The sequence below is a fragment of the Corythoichthys intestinalis genome, chromosome 11 (genome assembly GCF_030265065.1).
Source record: "Corythoichthys intestinalis isolate RoL2023-P3 chromosome 11, ASM3026506v1, whole genome shotgun sequence".
Classification (NCBI taxonomy): Eukaryota; Metazoa; Chordata; class Actinopteri; order Syngnathiformes; family Syngnathidae; genus Corythoichthys; species Corythoichthys intestinalis.
The window spans coordinates 46374521-46393005 of record NC_080405.1 but is presented as its reverse complement, the minus strand read 5'-3'; the positions used below and the strand labels follow the sequence as shown (position 1 = coordinate 46393005).

At 39.1% G+C, this 18485-nt stretch overlaps 1 protein-coding gene across 1 annotated transcript in view; it reads right to left on the bottom strand.

Annotated features, from left to right (window-relative positions):
• Positions 1–18485, bottom strand: part of anxa5a (annexin A5a) — a 51886-nt gene that overhangs the window by 15543 nt on the left and 17858 nt on the right. The window contains exons 6-9 of the mRNA XM_057849305.1: positions 15667–15761; positions 13232–13345; positions 4202–4292; positions 1789–1868 (exon numbers count right to left, since the gene is read on the bottom strand). Coding sequence (XP_057705288.1) covers positions 1789–1868; positions 4202–4292; positions 13232–13345; positions 15667–15761 — 380 coding nt within the window. The remainder of the gene's footprint in view (positions 1–1788; positions 1869–4201; positions 4293–13231; positions 13346–15666; positions 15762–18485) is intronic.

Here is an 18485-nt window from a genome sequence, read left to right as displayed (position 1 = left end):
ACCAGAGGACAGATTCTGCCAGACAGATATGTTTTTGTAGATGTGCAGACGCTAAGTGATACATGCTAATTGCTTGTTATCGCTGTATCAGCAGCTATTTGTAAATGCAAATTTGAATTGCTTTCATTAAAGATTAGACTGATTTAATTTCTTTTTTTTTTGTTTTGTTTCATTCAGCAAGTGTTGATGTCATGAGCAGCTGAAAGAAGTACGCAAACCACACGGACGTCTGGCATTGTCATTTCAGAGCTTAGCTCACTGTCTAGCTAGGACTTGGCTCCAACGCCTTGGCGAGCACAGGACACAGACGTAAAATACATGTTTTTGGATAGTTTTTCTTTTATTTAGAGGAGGGGTGTCCAAACATTTTGCAAAGGGGGCCAGATTTGGTGTGGTAAAAATGTGGGGGGCCGACCTTGGCTGACTTCCTTTACGTAGAACAATATATTTAAGCAAATTTTAGCAAGCCATTCTGTGTGCCACATTTGCTTTCTCGCAACTAGCCTTTGTGGCGTTCTCTTTCAACTCTCGGGCTCTTGAGAAATACTGCTACTGTGAAATTTAACTAGCTTCAAGTTGCTTCAATTTTTCGCTGCGTATCTTCCCTGTAATCTTGTTGTACATGTCAGCGGGTCTTGTTTGGTAGTATCGCCTCACATTGAACTCTTTAAAAACAGTGACTGTCTCTGCAAATGAGGCAGACACAGTTGTTGAGTATTTTACTACACTTGATCTTAGTGAAGAAATAGTCCAATTTCCACCTATCCATGAATCATCTGCCGTCGCAGTCAACTTTCCTTTTTTTGTTGATTCTCGCCATTTTAGAAAATTGGAAGTAAAGTGTCACACGGGGTAATGTTGCTTATAGTTCTGCTGCCTTTTAGTGGGTAAATGAATAGCAGCATTTAGTGTGTAAGCTACTCCATATGCTGGTAGCAGTACTGCTGACCAATTTATTAACTCTGTGTGCGGGCCAGACGTTATTGATTTTATGACAGAGGCTGGGGGCCGGATGAAATTTGACCACGGGCCGCATTTGGCCCCCGGGCCAGACTTTGGACATGTCTGATTTAGAGGGTGTCTTGAGGTACCGTATTGGCCCGAATACAACACGACCAACTCCTTTTCAAGACTCAAGTGTGAAAAAAGACTTTTTGAACACCAAATTTTTATACAGAAAATAATTACAGTACATCTGAAACAAATGATTACAACAGTATATTTGAGAGAAAAAGCATGTTAATTTGCCTCGTTTAAATTTTAATATCTGAACATTTAAATATGTAAACTAAAGTGCAATCACGTTTGTAAATGAATGGCTTCTGGTTTTTGAAATGTAAATAAACCAATCGATTGTGATAAAACAACAAAATTGCAATAACTGCATTAACCATCAAAGTGAAGTCTAACTGTAACTGTAGTCTTGAAACAAATCTGAATAAGGAAAATCATTGCAATAAAATAATGCAAACTGGTCAAACTTGAGAGTAGCTGAGATCTCTCATGACAGAACATCGCTTCAATGATATCTGGCGCAATCTAGCATCGTGAATGGGTATAACGTCTAGACCGCGAATATAAGATGACCCCCACTTTTTCAGTCTTATTTCAGTGCAAAAAACACCGTCTTCTATTCAGAATAATACGGTATTTTAAGGGGTAATTCCGTATTACACGGAAATCCGGGTTACAACCCCAGCGCAGGAACGGACCTCGTTTGTAAACCGGGGACTACTTGTATTGTTATTTCCATGAAAATGTAAACGTAAAATATAGGTAAGGGACTACCTGCAAGAGGATAACAAGGAGCCTCTGGTAGTAACCCGAAGTGTCGCTGCAGATGTCTTTCTCCAGTTTGCTGCCGAACTCTGCAACATATACATTAACATTCATAATATTATAACATAACATCATAACATAAATTACGTTAACATTCATATAATAAAATTACTCATTACTAGTTTATTCTTGTAATAACTTTTTTCTAATAGAGTTGAGTCTTTTTCTTTAACCTCTTATTTTCTTGGTCAATATTGACAAGATACACCTTTGAAAATTAGGTGTACTTTATTGTACATTTCCAGTTTTGTTTATTGTTTGCCATGAAATATTTAATATATTTTCAAATAGTATACAGTGGGGCAAACAAGTATTTAGTCAACCACCAATTGTGCAAGTTCTCCTACTTGAAAACATTAGAGAAGAGGCCTGTAATTGTCAACATAGGCAAACCTCAACCATGAGAGAGAATGTGTGTGTGGGGGGGGGGGGGGGGGGGGGGGTAACAGAAACTCACATTGTTCACATTGAAAATTTTAGTCCTGCACCAGGCTGGGAAGACTGAATCTGCAATAGGTAAAACGCTTGGTGTAAAGAAATCAACTGTGGGAGGAATTATTAGAAAATGGAAGACATACAAGACCACTGAAAATCTCCCTCGATCTGGGGCTCCATGCAAGATCTCACCCAATGGCGTCAAAATGATAACAAGAACGGTTAGCAAAAATCCCAAAACCACACAGGGGGGCCAAGTGAATAACCTACAGAGAGCTGGGACCACTGTAACAAAAGCTACTATCAGTAACATGATGCGCCGCCAGGGACTCAAATCCTGCGCTGCCAGACGTGTCCCCCTGCTGAAGCCAGTACACGTCCAGGCCCGTGTGCAGTTCGCTAGAGCGCACTTGGATGATCCAGAAGAGGACTGGGAGAATGTGTTATGGTCAGATGAAACCAAAATAGAACTTTTGGGTAGAAACACAGGTTCTCGTGTTTGGAGGAGAAAGAATACTGAATTGCATCCGAAGAACACCATACCCACTGTGAAGCATGGGGGTGGAAACATCATGCTTCGGGGCTGTTTTTCTGCAAAGGGACCAGGACGACTGATCTGTGTAAAGGAAAGAATGAATGGGGCCATGTATCGAGAGATTTTGAGTGAAAATCTCCTTCCATCAGCAAGGGCATTGAAGATGAGACGTGGCTGGGTCTTTCAGCATGACAATGATCCCAAACACACAGCCAGGGCAACAAAGGAGTGGCTTCGTAAGAAGCATTTCAAGGTCCTGGTGTGGCCTAGCCAGTCTCCAGATCTCAACCCCATCAAAAATCTGTGGAAGGAGTTGAAAATCTGTGTTGCCCAACGACAGCCCCAAAACATCACTGCTCAAGAGGAAAGCTGCATGGAGGAATGGGCCAAAATACCAGCAACAGTGTGTGAAAAGCTTGTGAAGACTTACAGAAAACATTTGGCCTCCGTTATTGCCAACAAAGGGTACATAACAAAGTATTGAGATGAACTTTAGTTATTGAACAAATACTTATTTTCCACCATGATTTGCAAATAAATTCTTTAAAAATCAAAACAATGTGATTTTCTGTTTTTTTTTTTTTTCACATTCTGTCTCTCATGGTTGAGGTTTACCCATGTTGACGAATACAGGCCTTGCTAATATTTTCCAGTGGGAGAACTTGCACAATTAGTGGTTGACTAAATACTTATTTGCCCCACTGTATTTATGATGATAAAAAATACAATAATGATTAATAATTATAAATATATTAATAATTGCTAATATATATATATATATATATATATATTTTTTTTTTTATTATTATTAAATTTATTAGGATCATGGAAGCTTCCACTTGGGGAAATTATATACATACAGTATATCCTGTATATACATAATATAATAAAAATATACAGTTATATATATATATATATATATATATATATATATAATTTTTTTTTTTTTTTAATGACTAAAAACAGTCACTTGCGAAAACATTCTTATTGGCAGATTTTTTTTGTTTTTTTGTTAGTTGAGTAGTTTCATTTTCCACAAAGATAGTCCTTTGCTGATGTGGCCTTTTCACTGTATTGTGAATTTATTCTCATCACGTAACATTTTGCTGAATATATGGGCCGTGTGAGCTAAATTTGTAGAATGTGCCTCGTGCCACGAGGAATATGCCTTAAAAAAGATTTCAGAACATGCTTTGAAACTACACTGTTCAATAAATCCATTTAACTGCGCTGACGGGGCATGCTAATTACCATATTTTTCACAGTTACGCGGTTTAGTCATGACCAAAATGGCTGTTTGACTGGTTCCTGCATAGAAGTGTTAGTTTGTAGTAATGGCACAATAATTCACCGCTAATGGCGTTCAAAGCGCGCGCTTATCGATCGGCTTACCTTTCTCGTAGACTTTAACGATGTCTCTAAGGCGTGGTCTGCTCCTGGAGGCCAAGATTTCAATCAGCACGTCATCGTCAGTCCCGACGCCCTGCGGTGCCAGCCGAAAGGATCACAAAGAAGCGACCCGCGTCTTTTTATGACTCCAGTATTATTAGAACAAAAACCATCATAAATTCTCCCATCGCAATATTCCCTTCTGTTGCCGGCGAGCCGAGTTGCCACGGCGACCCGCCGCACCTTCAATTTCAGCTTTTGTATGCTTAATTAACTGTCTTCACACTCAACTCAATGCTGAATGTGGAAAGGCTTTATTATGATGAAATATTACGGCTTGATGAAAAAAATAGCGATGCACATCTGCGTAATATTCCTTGATAGTTATCTTGATTTACCGTATTGGCCCGAATATAAGACTGCCCTGATTATAAGACGACCCCCTCTTTTTCAAGACAAGTTTGAAAAAAAGACTTTTTGAACACCAATTAGATTTTATACAGAAAATAATTACAGTACATCTGAAACAAGTGATTATAACAATATATTTGAGAGAAAAAGCATGTTATTTTGCCTCTTTCAAATCTTAATATCTGAATATTTAAATATGTAAACTAAAGTGCAATCACATTCGTAAATGAATGGCTTCTGTTTTTTGGAATGTGAATAAACCAATCTATTGTGATAAAACAACAAAATTGCAATAACTGCATTAACCATCAAAGTGAAGTCTAACTAACTGTAGTCTTGAAACAAATCTGACTAAGGAAAAAACATCGCAATAAAATAATGCAAACTGGTTAAACTAGTAGCTGAGATCTGTTATGACGGAACATCGCTTCAGTGATATCTGGCGCCATCTAGCGTCGTGAATGGGGAGAGTAGCTGAGATCTGTCATCACAGAACATCTCTTCAATGATATCTGGCATCATCTAGCGTCGTGAATGGGTATAATGTCTAGACCGCGAATAAGAAACGACCCCCTCTTTTTCAATCTTATTTCAATGCAAAAAACATTATATTATATTCGGGCCAGTACGGTACTTGATTTTGTATTCTTAAATCATTGGCTGCCATTGACTGCGATAGACACCAATTCCATTTGAACTGGGAGGGCTGAAAGCCATTTGTTGTTCCGATTATTTTGGGGCATTTTCGGGTCACTTCCTTGTTAATCCTCTGGCAGCCATTGATGATGTTGAACGTTTATTGCCCAATCAGCCTTGATTGGACGTCCAGCAGTGTTGTTTTTGTCAACAATGACAAAAACGAATATATTTTGTCAACGGACACTTTTTTCATGACGATGACGAGACGATAAGGAACTAAAAACTTTTTGGGGGACTAAAACGTAACGAGACGGTTGCCAGTTTTCGTCTGACGAGACAAGAACGAGACGTTAATTCACAATAGTCTCCGTCATGTTCAAAATGTGTGACACTTTACAGTGGGGCAAATAAGTATTTAGTCAAGCACCAAATGTGCAAGTTCTACTTGAAAAGATTAGAGAGGCCTGTAATTGTCAACATGGGTAACCCTCAACCATGAGAGACAGAATGTGGAAAAGAAAACAGAAAATCACATTGTTTGATTTTTAAAGATTCTATTTCCAAATTAGAGTGAAAAATAAGTATTTAGTCACCTACGAACAAGCAAGATTTCTGGCTGTCAAAGAGGTCTGACTTCTTCTAACGAGTTCTAACGAGGCTCCACTCATTACCTGTATTAACGGCACCTGTTTTAACTCATTATCGGTATAAAAGACACGTGTCCACAACCTCACACAGTCACACTCCAAACTCCACTATGGCCAAGAACGAAGAGCTGTCGAAGGACACCAGAGACAAAATTGTGGACCTGCACCAGGTTGGGAAGACTGAATCTGCAATAGGTAAAACGCTTGGTGTAAAGAAATCACCTGTGGGAGCAATTATTAGAAAATGGAACACATACAAGACCACTGATAATCTCCCTCGATCTGGGGCTCCATGCAAGATCTCACCCCGTGGCGTCAAAATGATAACAAGAACGGTGAGCAAAAATCCCTGAACCACACAAGTTCTAGTGAATGACCCACAGAGTGCTGGGACCGCAGTAACAAAGGCTACTATCAGGAACACAATGCGCCACCAGGGACTCAAATCCTGCCCTGCCAGACGTGTCCCCCTAATGAAGAAAGTACACGTCCAGGCCCGTCTGTGGTTCGCTAGAGAGCATTTGGATGATCCAGAAGAGGACTGAGAGAATGTGTTATGGTCAGATGAAACCAAAATAGAACTTTTTGGTAGAAACACAGGTTCTCGTGTTTGGAGGAGAAAGAATACTGAATTGCATCCGAAGAACACCATACCCACTGTGAAGCATGGGGGTGGAAACATCATGCTTTGGGGCTGTTTTTCTGCAAAGGGACCAGGACGACTGATCTCTGTAAAGGAAAGAATGAATGGGACCATGTATCGAGAGATTTTGAGTGAAAATCTTCTTCCATCAGCAAGGGCATTGAAGATGAGACGTGGCTGGGTCTTTCAGCATGACAATGATCCCAAACACACAGCCAGGGCAACAAAGGAGTGGCTTCATACGAAGCATTTCAAGGTCCTGGAGTGGCCAAGCCAGTCTCCAGATCTCAACCCCATAGAAAATCTGTGGAGGGAGTTGATAGTCCGTGTTGCCCAATGACAGCCCCAAAACATCACTGCTCTAGAGGAGATCTGCATGGAGGAATGGGCCAAAATACCAGCAACAGTGCGTGAAAAGCTTGTGAAGAGTTATAGAAAACGTTTGGCCTCCGTTATTGCCACCAAAAGGATACATAACCAAGTATTGAGATGAACTTTTGGTATTGACCAAATACTTATTTTCCACCATGATTTGCAAATAAATTCTTTAAAAATCAAACAATGTGAATTTCTGGTTGTTGTTTTTTTTTTTGGTGTAGTTGTGTCACTCGTGACGGTCTGCACCAGATTAACAACACTGGTCAGAAAGATGAAGAAAATTGACGAAAGCGGAGATTTGATTCTGCCAGTTTGTCGCCGAACAGAATTTGCCTGCAACTATTGCTGATCACTTCTCAGAATTAGCAAAAGAAATGTTCCCCGACTCAAATATTGCATTTTATCAATTGACCTTTTTAATTTATAATTGGACACACTAACGAACTACCTTCAAGTCAAACTGAAATGCGAGCTGAAGTGCCATGAAGTGCAGCCATCAAGACATGATAGAAATTGCCAAAAGTACTACATACAATGATAACAAAAGCCACTGTTAAGTTTTAGAAATCATGATGTAGCTGAAGATATTGATTGTTCTTTGATTGCAGCAGGTTATATGTTACAATACTACCAATAAATTCATATTATTTTAAAAATTGAGTCTTATTTTTGTTTCATATTGCACACTATATACAACGTTGTAAGATTACTCACCGATTTGTAAGGGCATACGTCATTATTTGTAAGATTGCCAACGGCCTCGGGTTGACAGGTATGCTTTCACCCCTGATAATAAGTATTCTTGACAAAAGACCAAGACGAAATTTTAAAGGGAAACCAAAAACAACACTGAGGTCCAGCACCTTCAATGGCATTGAAAGATAAGCATTCACAGTCAATCCTGATTTTAAATTAATTAGAAATTGAGTATAGTCTATGGTAGGGCAATGTATTAATTATGGGTCTCTTCCCTTGTTAATTTTACGGTACTTACAGGACACTTCCTATTGATTTTGGGTCATTTCCTGTTAATTTGGGGTTATTTCTGGGACACTTCCTGTTCACTGGTCACGTCAAATAGAGTTTGGGGCCTTTCTCCGGTCACTTCCTGGTCAAATTTGGTCAGTGTTTTCCTAATCGGAAATAAATGATGCTTTTGAAAATAAACTGGGATGTTTATATCACTGATAATAATATAACAGTGCATCAAAAGTTTGTTTAATATAGATAATTGTTGCTTGTAGTTGGCTGGTGACTCACATTTTTATGCTGAACTGCTGAAGAATAATCTCAATAGCAGATTTTAAATGGCCCAAATAGAACATGACACTTTCTTAAAAAGAAAAATCTTCAAGTGAGTCACTCGTGCAGCTTTGAATAAAGGCTAACTCATTTTCAGTCAGTACTTTTCACCATGAATGGCTGTCAACCCTTAATGACGCTTTTCAAGTGCACATATTCCCACTTGTCACTCCTCACTTTCATTAGGTGTGAATAACAGACACAAATGCGACAGTCCCGTTGATTTATGCGTTTCGCCATCATTACCGCAATGTTTTTGGAAAGCTTTTTGACAAGAGTTGAAATCTATTTAGTTGTCATATTTATTTGTGTTGCACGACCAATACCAATTTTTTGCTACTGATGCTATGAGCAAGTGACTTCAAAATGATAGCAGACCCATATTTGGGACATAAACAGGGGTGAAATTGGCTAGAATTTCTTGCCGGAACTCCCTGACGTGAAGGTCGCCACGGAGCCAGAAATTTTATTTATTTATTTTTCATTCAAAATTGTATTTTTTCAATAATTTGCAAAATAAAAATTAACAAAAAAGCCATAACCCCAACCTCTATCTCCTAATTTTTATTTTCCCTCATTTCCTCACATACTAAATGCCAAATCTCAGTTTTAACTACTTCAAAACATAGGATACTGTATATATTAAAATTAGGGCTGTCAAAATTATCGCATAACGGGCATTAATTAATTTTTTAAATTAATCATGTTAAAATATTTGACGCATTTAACGCACATGCCCCGCTCAAACAGATTAAAATGACAGCACAGTGTCATGTCCACTTGTTACTTGTGTTTTTTGTCTCCCTCTGCTGGCGCTTTGATGCGACTGATTTTATGGGTTTAAGCACCATGAGCATTGTGTAATTATTGACATCAACAATGGCGAGCTACTAGTTTATTTTTTGATTGAAAATTTACAAATTTTATTAAAACGAAAACATTAAGAGGGGTTTTAATATAAAATTTGTATAACTTGTACTAACATTTATCTTTTAAGAATTACAAGTCTTTCTATCCATGGATCGCTTTAACAGAATGTTAATGTTAATGCCATCTTGTTGATTAATTGTTGTAATAAACAAATACAGTACTTATGTACAGTATGTTGAATGTATGTATCCGTCTTGTGTCTTATCTTTCCATTCCAACAATAATTTACAGAAAAATATGGCATATTTTATAGATGGTTTGAATTGCGATTAATTATGATTGATTAATTTTTAAGTGATTATCTCGATTAAAAATTTTAATCGTGTGACAGCCCTAATTAAAATTGAAGTTAATGTAGACATTTACTTCTTTTTTTTTTTTTTTAAATAATAAAGATATACAGTAAGTAACATACATTCAGAAAAATAAGTACAAATGACTTACTGTATATTATGCAGAGTAAAATGGAATATATTTTGAAGATCGCGCAAACATTGACTAATCATATGCGTATTATTGATCTCTTGCCTCCAGTCTTCATTTAATAATCTAGTCTAGCCGTCTCACCTGAATTGAAAACGAACACGCAGAGGACCTGAAAGACTGCCTCCAACAAGGTCCATCCATTGATATTAGAATTAGTTTTACGCCGATAACATTCTTGGCTCCCAATACCGATTCCGATAAGTATTGTATCGGCCGATGCCGATACAGTAGGACCACCTTGTTTGAAGAATTATATCAAATCATAAGGAAATGAATAAGTAGCCTAACATACTGTAAATGAACAAATATAAGTCCAAAGTGCACATTGACAGTTAAGATGTTCTGAACCTCCCCATCAGAGCAAATAAAACTAAATATGATAAATAAGCCTCCTCAGCTCTTTCGTTGCTCTTAAAGATTTGATCCATTTTATGTTGCATTGCCCTTTTTTTGTCGCATCAATTCAACAAGCTTCTTTTTTATGCTGTTCCAGAAAACATGCACATTCGAACGAATCAGAGCTAACCATCTCTGCTGATCACATGTCAGTATGTTAGCCAATTGAACGGAAAACTGAGTCCACGCGTTTCGCTTTGCTGCGTGCATTTGCACATTGACGTGACTCATCATCGTCAGACTCGGATAACTGCAGCAGCTGGGGAAACCTCCATGCCGTCCGTGGAATAAAATCAATAATAAACATTGGTGGAAACGGATTACGCTACACAAGCACTATATTCTGCTTGGTGTTAACACTTGTGTATGTAAAGCTGATGTTGGTAGATTGTTTTCTTCTTGGAGCTGAAATGCATGTGTGGCAGCTTAGCATTTTTTTACATAGTGTTTTGACAGTTGCTGTCATATTTTTGGAATCAAAGCACCATGTACCAGAACAGCATTCCGGCCCTGAATCTTTTACCGGAACTGCGTTCCTGACCGTTCTGGCCCACTTTCCCCCTGGACATAAATCCATCCCAAAAAATGACAGAAAAGGTTTGATAATGAAATTACATCCTAATTAGTCTTCCTCTCTCAGCTACCTTCGCAGATGTCACACCCCGAATAGGCTGCAGATTTTGGCATCTGCTAGCATGCTATCATTAGGCTTTCTACTCCGTTGTAACCATTTTGTCATTCTGTCAACATGCAGCATGTACTACGTAGTACAGCACTAGAAATATAGACATTATCACCAATTCTGGTTGTGATGTCACAACCATAATTGGTGCAATAAACAAGAGCACGTTCTAAGATGCAAAGTCTTGGGTGGAATACTGTAACTATGAAACATAAACGGTTGCTCCAAAGCAGTGGTTCTGAACTGGGGTTCGATCGAACCCAAGGGGTTCAGTTAGTAAGGCTCAGGGGTTCGGTGAAGGTTAAGAAACGCAGAGCCCTATTTTGTTTTATTTATGTCCTGAGTAAAACCGAAGACTTTCATAATCATCCTAGCGACACTTGCTTTGTTAAAAACGACGAGTGACAAATCAAGCTTATTTGTGGTGGGTTTTTTTCTATTGTAGCTGCTTGTGTTTGGGGACTTGACTTCTGGCACTCTAGATTCTCTCCTTACCTACCTCCACCCTCACAAAGCACTCACTGTTATGAAAACAGTTTAAAAAAACACTGGTAGATTTGAGTGCTGAATTAATTTCTACATGTACAGTAAAATTACATCAGCGCAGTCATTTTCATTTTAGGACATGGTCACACATTCATAGCACCTTTAAAGTGCCTGTGACACGAAAAAGCATGTTTATTTCATAATACACGCGGTACTTTATGCTCCTGAATGAAATGGTCCGCTTGGATGTGTGTGGAAGCGATCGCTATATTTATTTAGTTTTTTTGAGTCCCGCGCCATGAAAATGAGTGACTTCCGGCAACAGTCTCGAGTTGAGAAAGAGGGCGCTGTGACGTGTACAAAGGAAGGAGTCCTCTTCACTATACAGCTGTACTGTTGTATAAGCAGGACTGATTCAGCTGATTTTGTGGATTAACACGTTTATTTTTCGCATCACGCCAGCCAAACGGCTGCAGAAAAATCTTGCTCTACGAGGGAGAGGCGTGTGTGGCTTTTTGGGGTTTCAAAAGGTTCCCATTCACCGGTGGATATTGGCCAAAACAAGCCCTACTACTGTGGGATATTGGACTAACGAGGAAGTGAGTAAACATTGTGTTTTGTATTATGTCAAATACCGGGATCTTTTAATATGAAGGTGGCTTGCATTTTGTGGCTTACATGCATGCGGGGCGGCTATTTTTCGGCACAACACTGGCGGCTTGTCGTACATCCACCCGCCGGGTGAGAGCACTATATTCGGCTTATTGTGCTCATGTGCCCGGTGTTCTGTCAAATTTTCCGACCGATCAGAAATTGCAACGTTAGGTTAAAAATAGCTGCGAATAGCGCGATTACAAAGTAAACACTTTAAACTTTCTTTAAATAAAGGACGACTTACGTTTGATCATGGATTGGCATGTAAATGTTCAGCGGTCATTGTCCAGCTGCTTCCTCGGCGAGCTCTCCTGTCCATATTATCAGGGGAACTAGCTGTAAATTGCTCTCCGCTAGGCGGTTTGCCAATTGGCGAAGACAATCGACAAACCAGTCGTCATGTGAAATAATCCGGGCTTGTTATGTGTGATTTTCCGCTATGAAGACTTTGAAACATCACTCGGCTCGGGTTAGCGTGTCGGCTAGCTGTCACGCCTCTTGGTTTATTTATATTCTCCGAAGTCGGGGAAGGGAAATGACATAAACCCGATTTAGGTGGCATAAAATATTGTTCGGGAGGTGCGACAGTAAAGGTGAAGTCAACAGTTTTGGCCATTATGCAGTAATTTTGCCATGTCGTCTTGAATAAATGTATTTTTATTATTTCATATTCCATTTAGCACAAGACTGTTATTTGTCATGACCATGCCATTTATTTAGCTATTGGGGAAAAATACTTGGATAAAAAAGAATATCCTGTAAAAATATTGGAGTAGAGAGACTGAAACAATGACATTTTGCGGCTTTCTTCGTCGTGTTTTCGTCATTGTGAATATTTCCCACTCAATGGGCTGCATACTAAATCAGATGAAATCGTGACTCCGCTGACGTCATCCACCTGTTGGGGACGCTAGAGCCCTATAATGGTAGGCGTGGCTAATCAGCAGATTAAAAGACTAATTTCTCGTCATCTGCACTTTGCTAAATTGTTGTATGTAGTCGAATCGTCTCAAAATATCATTCTAATTCATATAATAATCCTAATTAACACTTTTTTTTTCTCGTGTCGTACGCACTTTAACTCATTGTCAACCATTGAAAACTCTAGACTCTCGATGAACATTCGTCCATTCGCTGCCATCCCTCCCACTTCAAATCAGATTTGATGTCCACTAGTGGTAAACTCATTGAAATTCAGAGCAGAGGATGATTGCTCATCACTTTGGGCATCAATCTCAAAGAGTGTACAATATTGCGCATCAATGACTCCTCGATGACTTCATTTTAGTGTCTAATCGGAACCGATATTGATATTAGTATGCAGTGCAACACCAATATTTATGCAAATATCAATAAGTGGACCTGATAATCAAAATTACCTTGATCGCTTTGTGCAGAAGCACAGCATCGTACAAGACAGGCGGCGTCATCAGGGCCACAATGAGACTCTCAAAAGAACCTCCAAGCTCCGACTTGAGAGCGGCGATCAGATCCTGCGGGAGCGCAACGATTGATGATTCTCGCTCTAGGTAATAATTGCATTTGTATCGAACCGCATTGTGTTTCATTTGGAACGTCACCTAGTTAGAGGAGGGAAACAAACGAGGCTGTAATCCATCGCCAAGGCAACGTGACGTATTAATAACGTATAACGACCTACTATAGACATATAAGTAAAGATTGGCAAACAATTTAAGAGCGGAGCACGCGTATCAGTATTTGGACTGAATTGTTTTCCCTTTTCTGATTGAACTCCGCATAGTCCCAATTAGAGATGTGACAATATATCGATGAGTTGATTTATCGTGATAGTTTGCATCTGTGACATTTCCTTGACGCAAATGCTGAATCTATGCGAATTCTTGTTCATGTCACTAAACATACCTGGCATATAAAGATAAACAATAACACACTTGTAATAAATGATAATTACAGAACAGCATAGCATTGCATAGCCCCAGACATACTTCAGATTATAAATACTTCTCTCCAAACAGGAGAGTTTCCACAGACTTTAAAAACTGCAGTAATAAAACCTCTCCTAAAAAAACCTAATCTGGATACCTTAACCATTAGTAATTACAGGCCAATATCAAATCTGATATTCCTGGGGAAATTATCGAAAGGGTTGTGTTCGAACAGATCCAGACTTTTATGATGCAAAACAATCTTTTTAAGTCATTTCAGTCTGGATTTCGGTCACAACACAGCACCAAGACCGTGCTGATCAAAGTCCTAAATGATATTCGTCGGAATACCGATGCAGGCAAATCATCTGTTATGTCACTATTGGATCTCAGCACCGCATTCGACACGGTTGATCACAACATACTACTCAGCAGATTGGAACAGTGGGTAGGGCTTACTGACACTATTCTTCAGTGGTTCACATCCTATATACATGATAGGGATTTCTTTGTGTCAATCGGAAACCATCAGTCACAACGAACCAAATTAACGTGTGGAGTCCCTCAAGGGTCAATTCTTGGACCACTCTTATTTAACATCTATATGCTTCGCTTAGCTCAGATAATGGAACAGTATGACATCTCTTATCACGCCTATGCAGATGACACACAACTGTACATTTCTGTGTCCCCACATGATTATAGTCCCTTAGTCTCCCTGAGTAAATGCATTCATCAAATCAATGAATGGATGTGCCAGAATTTTCTCCAGTTAAAAGTGGAGAAGACGGACGTGATCATTTTTGGGCCAAAAAAGGAAAGGTCAAAGATAAGCCGGCAATTTAGCACAATGTCACTTACAGCTACAAAACAAGTCAGAAACCTTGGCGTAATTATTGACTCAGACCTAAAATTTGATAGCCATCTAAAGTCCGTCACTAAATCTGCTTATTACCACCTAAAAAAATATAACCAGAATTAAGGGGCTTCTGACTCAACAAGACATGGAAAAACTTATGCATGCATTCATTTTCAGCAGATTGGACTATTGCAACGGTATATTTACAGGTCTTGATAAAAAATCAGTCAGGAAGCTGCAGCTAGTACAGAATGCAGCAGCCAGAGTCCTCACAAATACAAGGAAGCTGGACCACATTACACCGGTTTTGAAATCGCTACACTGGCTTCCAGTGAGCCAAAGGATAGACTATAAAATACTACTGCTCGTCTACAAAACACTTAATGGCCTTGGACCAAAATACATGCTTGATTTGTTAGATTCCGATGAGACATCTAGACCCCTAAGGTCGTCTGGAACCGGTCTCCTGCATGTTCCAAGAACAAGAACCAAGCAGGGTGAGGCAGCATTAAGTTATCATGCTCCTCACCTCTGGAACAAGTTACCTGAACGTCTGAAGTATGCTCAAACTGTTAGCTCTTTTAAATCAGGGCTAAAAACGCTTTTGTTTAGCACTGCACATCCATAACTGTCTATATATTTCAATCTACTTGCTTTCTATTCCTCTTGTGCTTATCTCCATTGCTGATTTCAATTATTATTAGTAGTCGTAGGTTTTGTTTTAGTTTTTTTTTTTTAATGTTTTATTCTATTTGTGATTAAATGCAATTTTTATGTATAATTTTATTTCCGATTTTCTCTTGGTTTTTACGTTGGATTGATTTAAATGTGATTTGTATGATCTTCATTTGATGTAAAGCACTTTGAATTGCCTTGTGTTGAATTGTGCTATGTAAATAAATTTGCCTTGCCTTGCCTTGCCAACAGTTAAGTGAAGTGAATCATTTAACTCATTGGCTGACAGTGACGACGAAAGAAGTCCAATGACATAAACAGGAGTTCATGTAAATGGGCTATGATTCAGTGGCCATCTTTAATCTGTCCTCACCTTTCCATAAGTTGTTTTGTAAGCTGCCTTTATTTGCTGCCGCTGATCGTTGCTGCGCGCCGCCAGAAGCATGAGAACCACGTCTTCGTCCGTCCCTGGAAGACAAATGAGTCATCGGGTAGGATGAAGAAAGGGATCAAAGAGCTGATCTGATAATTAAAGGCTGGTAAAAGTTAACGAGCTCGAGAGAAAGAGTGCACCGATACGGTGATATATCGTCATACTTTAAATCACAATAGATTATCGACAGAGGTGGGCAGTAACGCGTAACATTTACTCCCTTACATTTACTTGACTAACTTTTTGAGAAAAATGTACTTCTTAGTTACTTTCCTCTTAAGTCTACCTCCTGATTTTATTTTTGCTGGATAAACAGTAGTGCTACCAGTTTCACCAATGAGATGTCGCAACAACAAACACATGACTCTATGAACCATTCAGATGTAACAAAGTTTTTTCTCCACTGGGGGGCACTCATGCTCTTTGGACGGGTTGATTTTTGTGTCAATTTTTTTGGTATAACACAATCATGTAATCGGCTCAGCAACTCAGCAGGGATTCCTAATCATCAGCCGAGGACCGGTACCAGTCCGTGGCGCATTTGCTACCAGGCCGCAGAGAAACAATAAATAATTTGTTAACGATCGCAATCTGGCCTGTGCCTCTTGACGAATCCAAGTAGAGATTTGGATTCGTCGCCCCCTAATGGTTGGCCACCATTACTGGGGTGTTTGCACACCTATATAGCAGCCCAGCGTCAGTCAATGTAAACAGTAACGTTAGCTGCTGTTGGCTGTGTGCTGTGGGCGGCGACGTCTTTGGACAGCTTTTTTTTTTTTTTTACAGGGAAAAGGCCACCTGCTGAGCCAGAAAAGGAGCCTAAAACCAAGTCCATTCTGCATAATATGAGGCTAAAAGCTAGCAAACAAGGCAACCGTTTGATTGTTTTAATGTTAATTTTTAGCCGTCGTGTTCTTTCATATTGACTGTCATTTTTTCTGCCACACGTTGGCCAAAAAAAAAAAAAAAAAAGGCCCATATCACACCTGTCCGTGGTGAAAAATAGGTAGGGGACCACTGGGCTATAGTGCAGTATAATAATAACTAGAGCTGGGAATCTTTGGGCACCTAACGATTCGATTACGATTACGATTCAGAGGCTCCGATTCGATTATAAAACGATTATTGATGCACCCCCCTCCTTTTTTTTTTTTTTTTTTTTTTTAATGTTTTGTACATTAGTTCCAGAATTGTTCAAAAATACTCTCAGGCTAAACCAAACTACTATTTCAGTATCAAGTTAACATATAGCAGTAAACAAATATACAAAAATAACAGTAAATAAAAAACTCCAGTCCCCATTCTGTATCAGCAGCTTTAAACTACATTAAATTAATTTAATGTTGTGAATCAACTGTTAAAGTTGTTAAAATTGCTCCCGTTGTTCCATAATTTCCGTTTTGTCTACTTTCGACATGTGAAAGTTTTAAAACTATTTTAAAGATAGATTCAAGTCAATATTTTACCGATTTAGGAGTATTTTAGATAAAAAGTTAATTAGGTTTGCTTGGAAAGTTCGCTACAACAGCCTTGTAGGGAAGTGTACTGCTTTAAGATGGCGGCCGTTTACTAACGCCCGCATCTAGCTTTTTGTAGGTGTTCTGCTAACGCTACAGAATCTATAATGCATCTAGTCCTATATAAATGATATCTACCATAACATTATGTGGATGTACTTTGTAGCAGCTTTTCGGCAGCAGACCGCACGGCGCGCTGAGTGTGTTGCACTTCCGCTTTACTTGGCATATTTCAATAATCGGAATTTGGATGTTTGTGAATCGTTCTCAAATCTTTCAAGGCCGAATCGCGAATAATCTAAGAATCGGAAATTTTGCACACCTCTAATAATAACAGTTCATGTAGATGAAGTTGTGCTGTGAAAAAAAATACCATTATTAAAAAACAAAAATCAGAAAGCAGTAAGCACAATGTTACTCATTACTTAAGTATTCTTTTCAACTAATACTTTACTTCTACTTGAGTAAATTTTTGGACGTCTACTTTTACTTAAGTAATGTTATTTAGAAGCTACTCGAGTAAAATTTTTGGCTACTCTACCCACCTCTGGTTATCAATAAGATCAAAAAACTTTTTAAAAAGACGTCGCCGATTAATCATGGAACCAACAGGTTTCTACCAAAATTTTTCACTAAACCAAAATTTTCCACTCGAATAGTGTCTATGTAAAATAATTGGCTGCCATCGCTGGCGCTATCCAAACCAATTTATTTTGACTGGAAGGAAGCGAATGATAGAACTCTCCCTTCCCAGTCAAATTGAATTGCACGTCTAGCACCGTCAATCGCACTCAAACATGAGCATTCAAAGCCAGTCCTCTCAGTTTGAATGAATTTGACATCTATCGAAGTGGCGGAACTTAGATGGGTGTTGGGTGTGCGACCGCACCCGGGCCTTTAAGGGGCCTGGTTTGCGGCCATAAAGTGGGCATGGTTGGGTGAGGGGAGGGTCAAACAGAAAAGTAAGATACTGCGCGGAGCTGTAATATAGTGTTTTAAGTGTTAAAATATCTCTGCCAGTCCTCCCTGCTTGGCCGCTTGTCTGGAGGGGCCCACAAAAATAAAATCTTCTTGCACCCCACACACACAACCCAGAGAATAATTGGCCTCTAGAACCCCACTCATCAGACAATTCACTCGGGCGTCCCGTATATGATCATCGCAACCTAGCCCTGTTCACATTTGGTCCGCCACTCATCTATCGTAATGATAGATATCATATTTAGTAAGGGTGTAACGGTA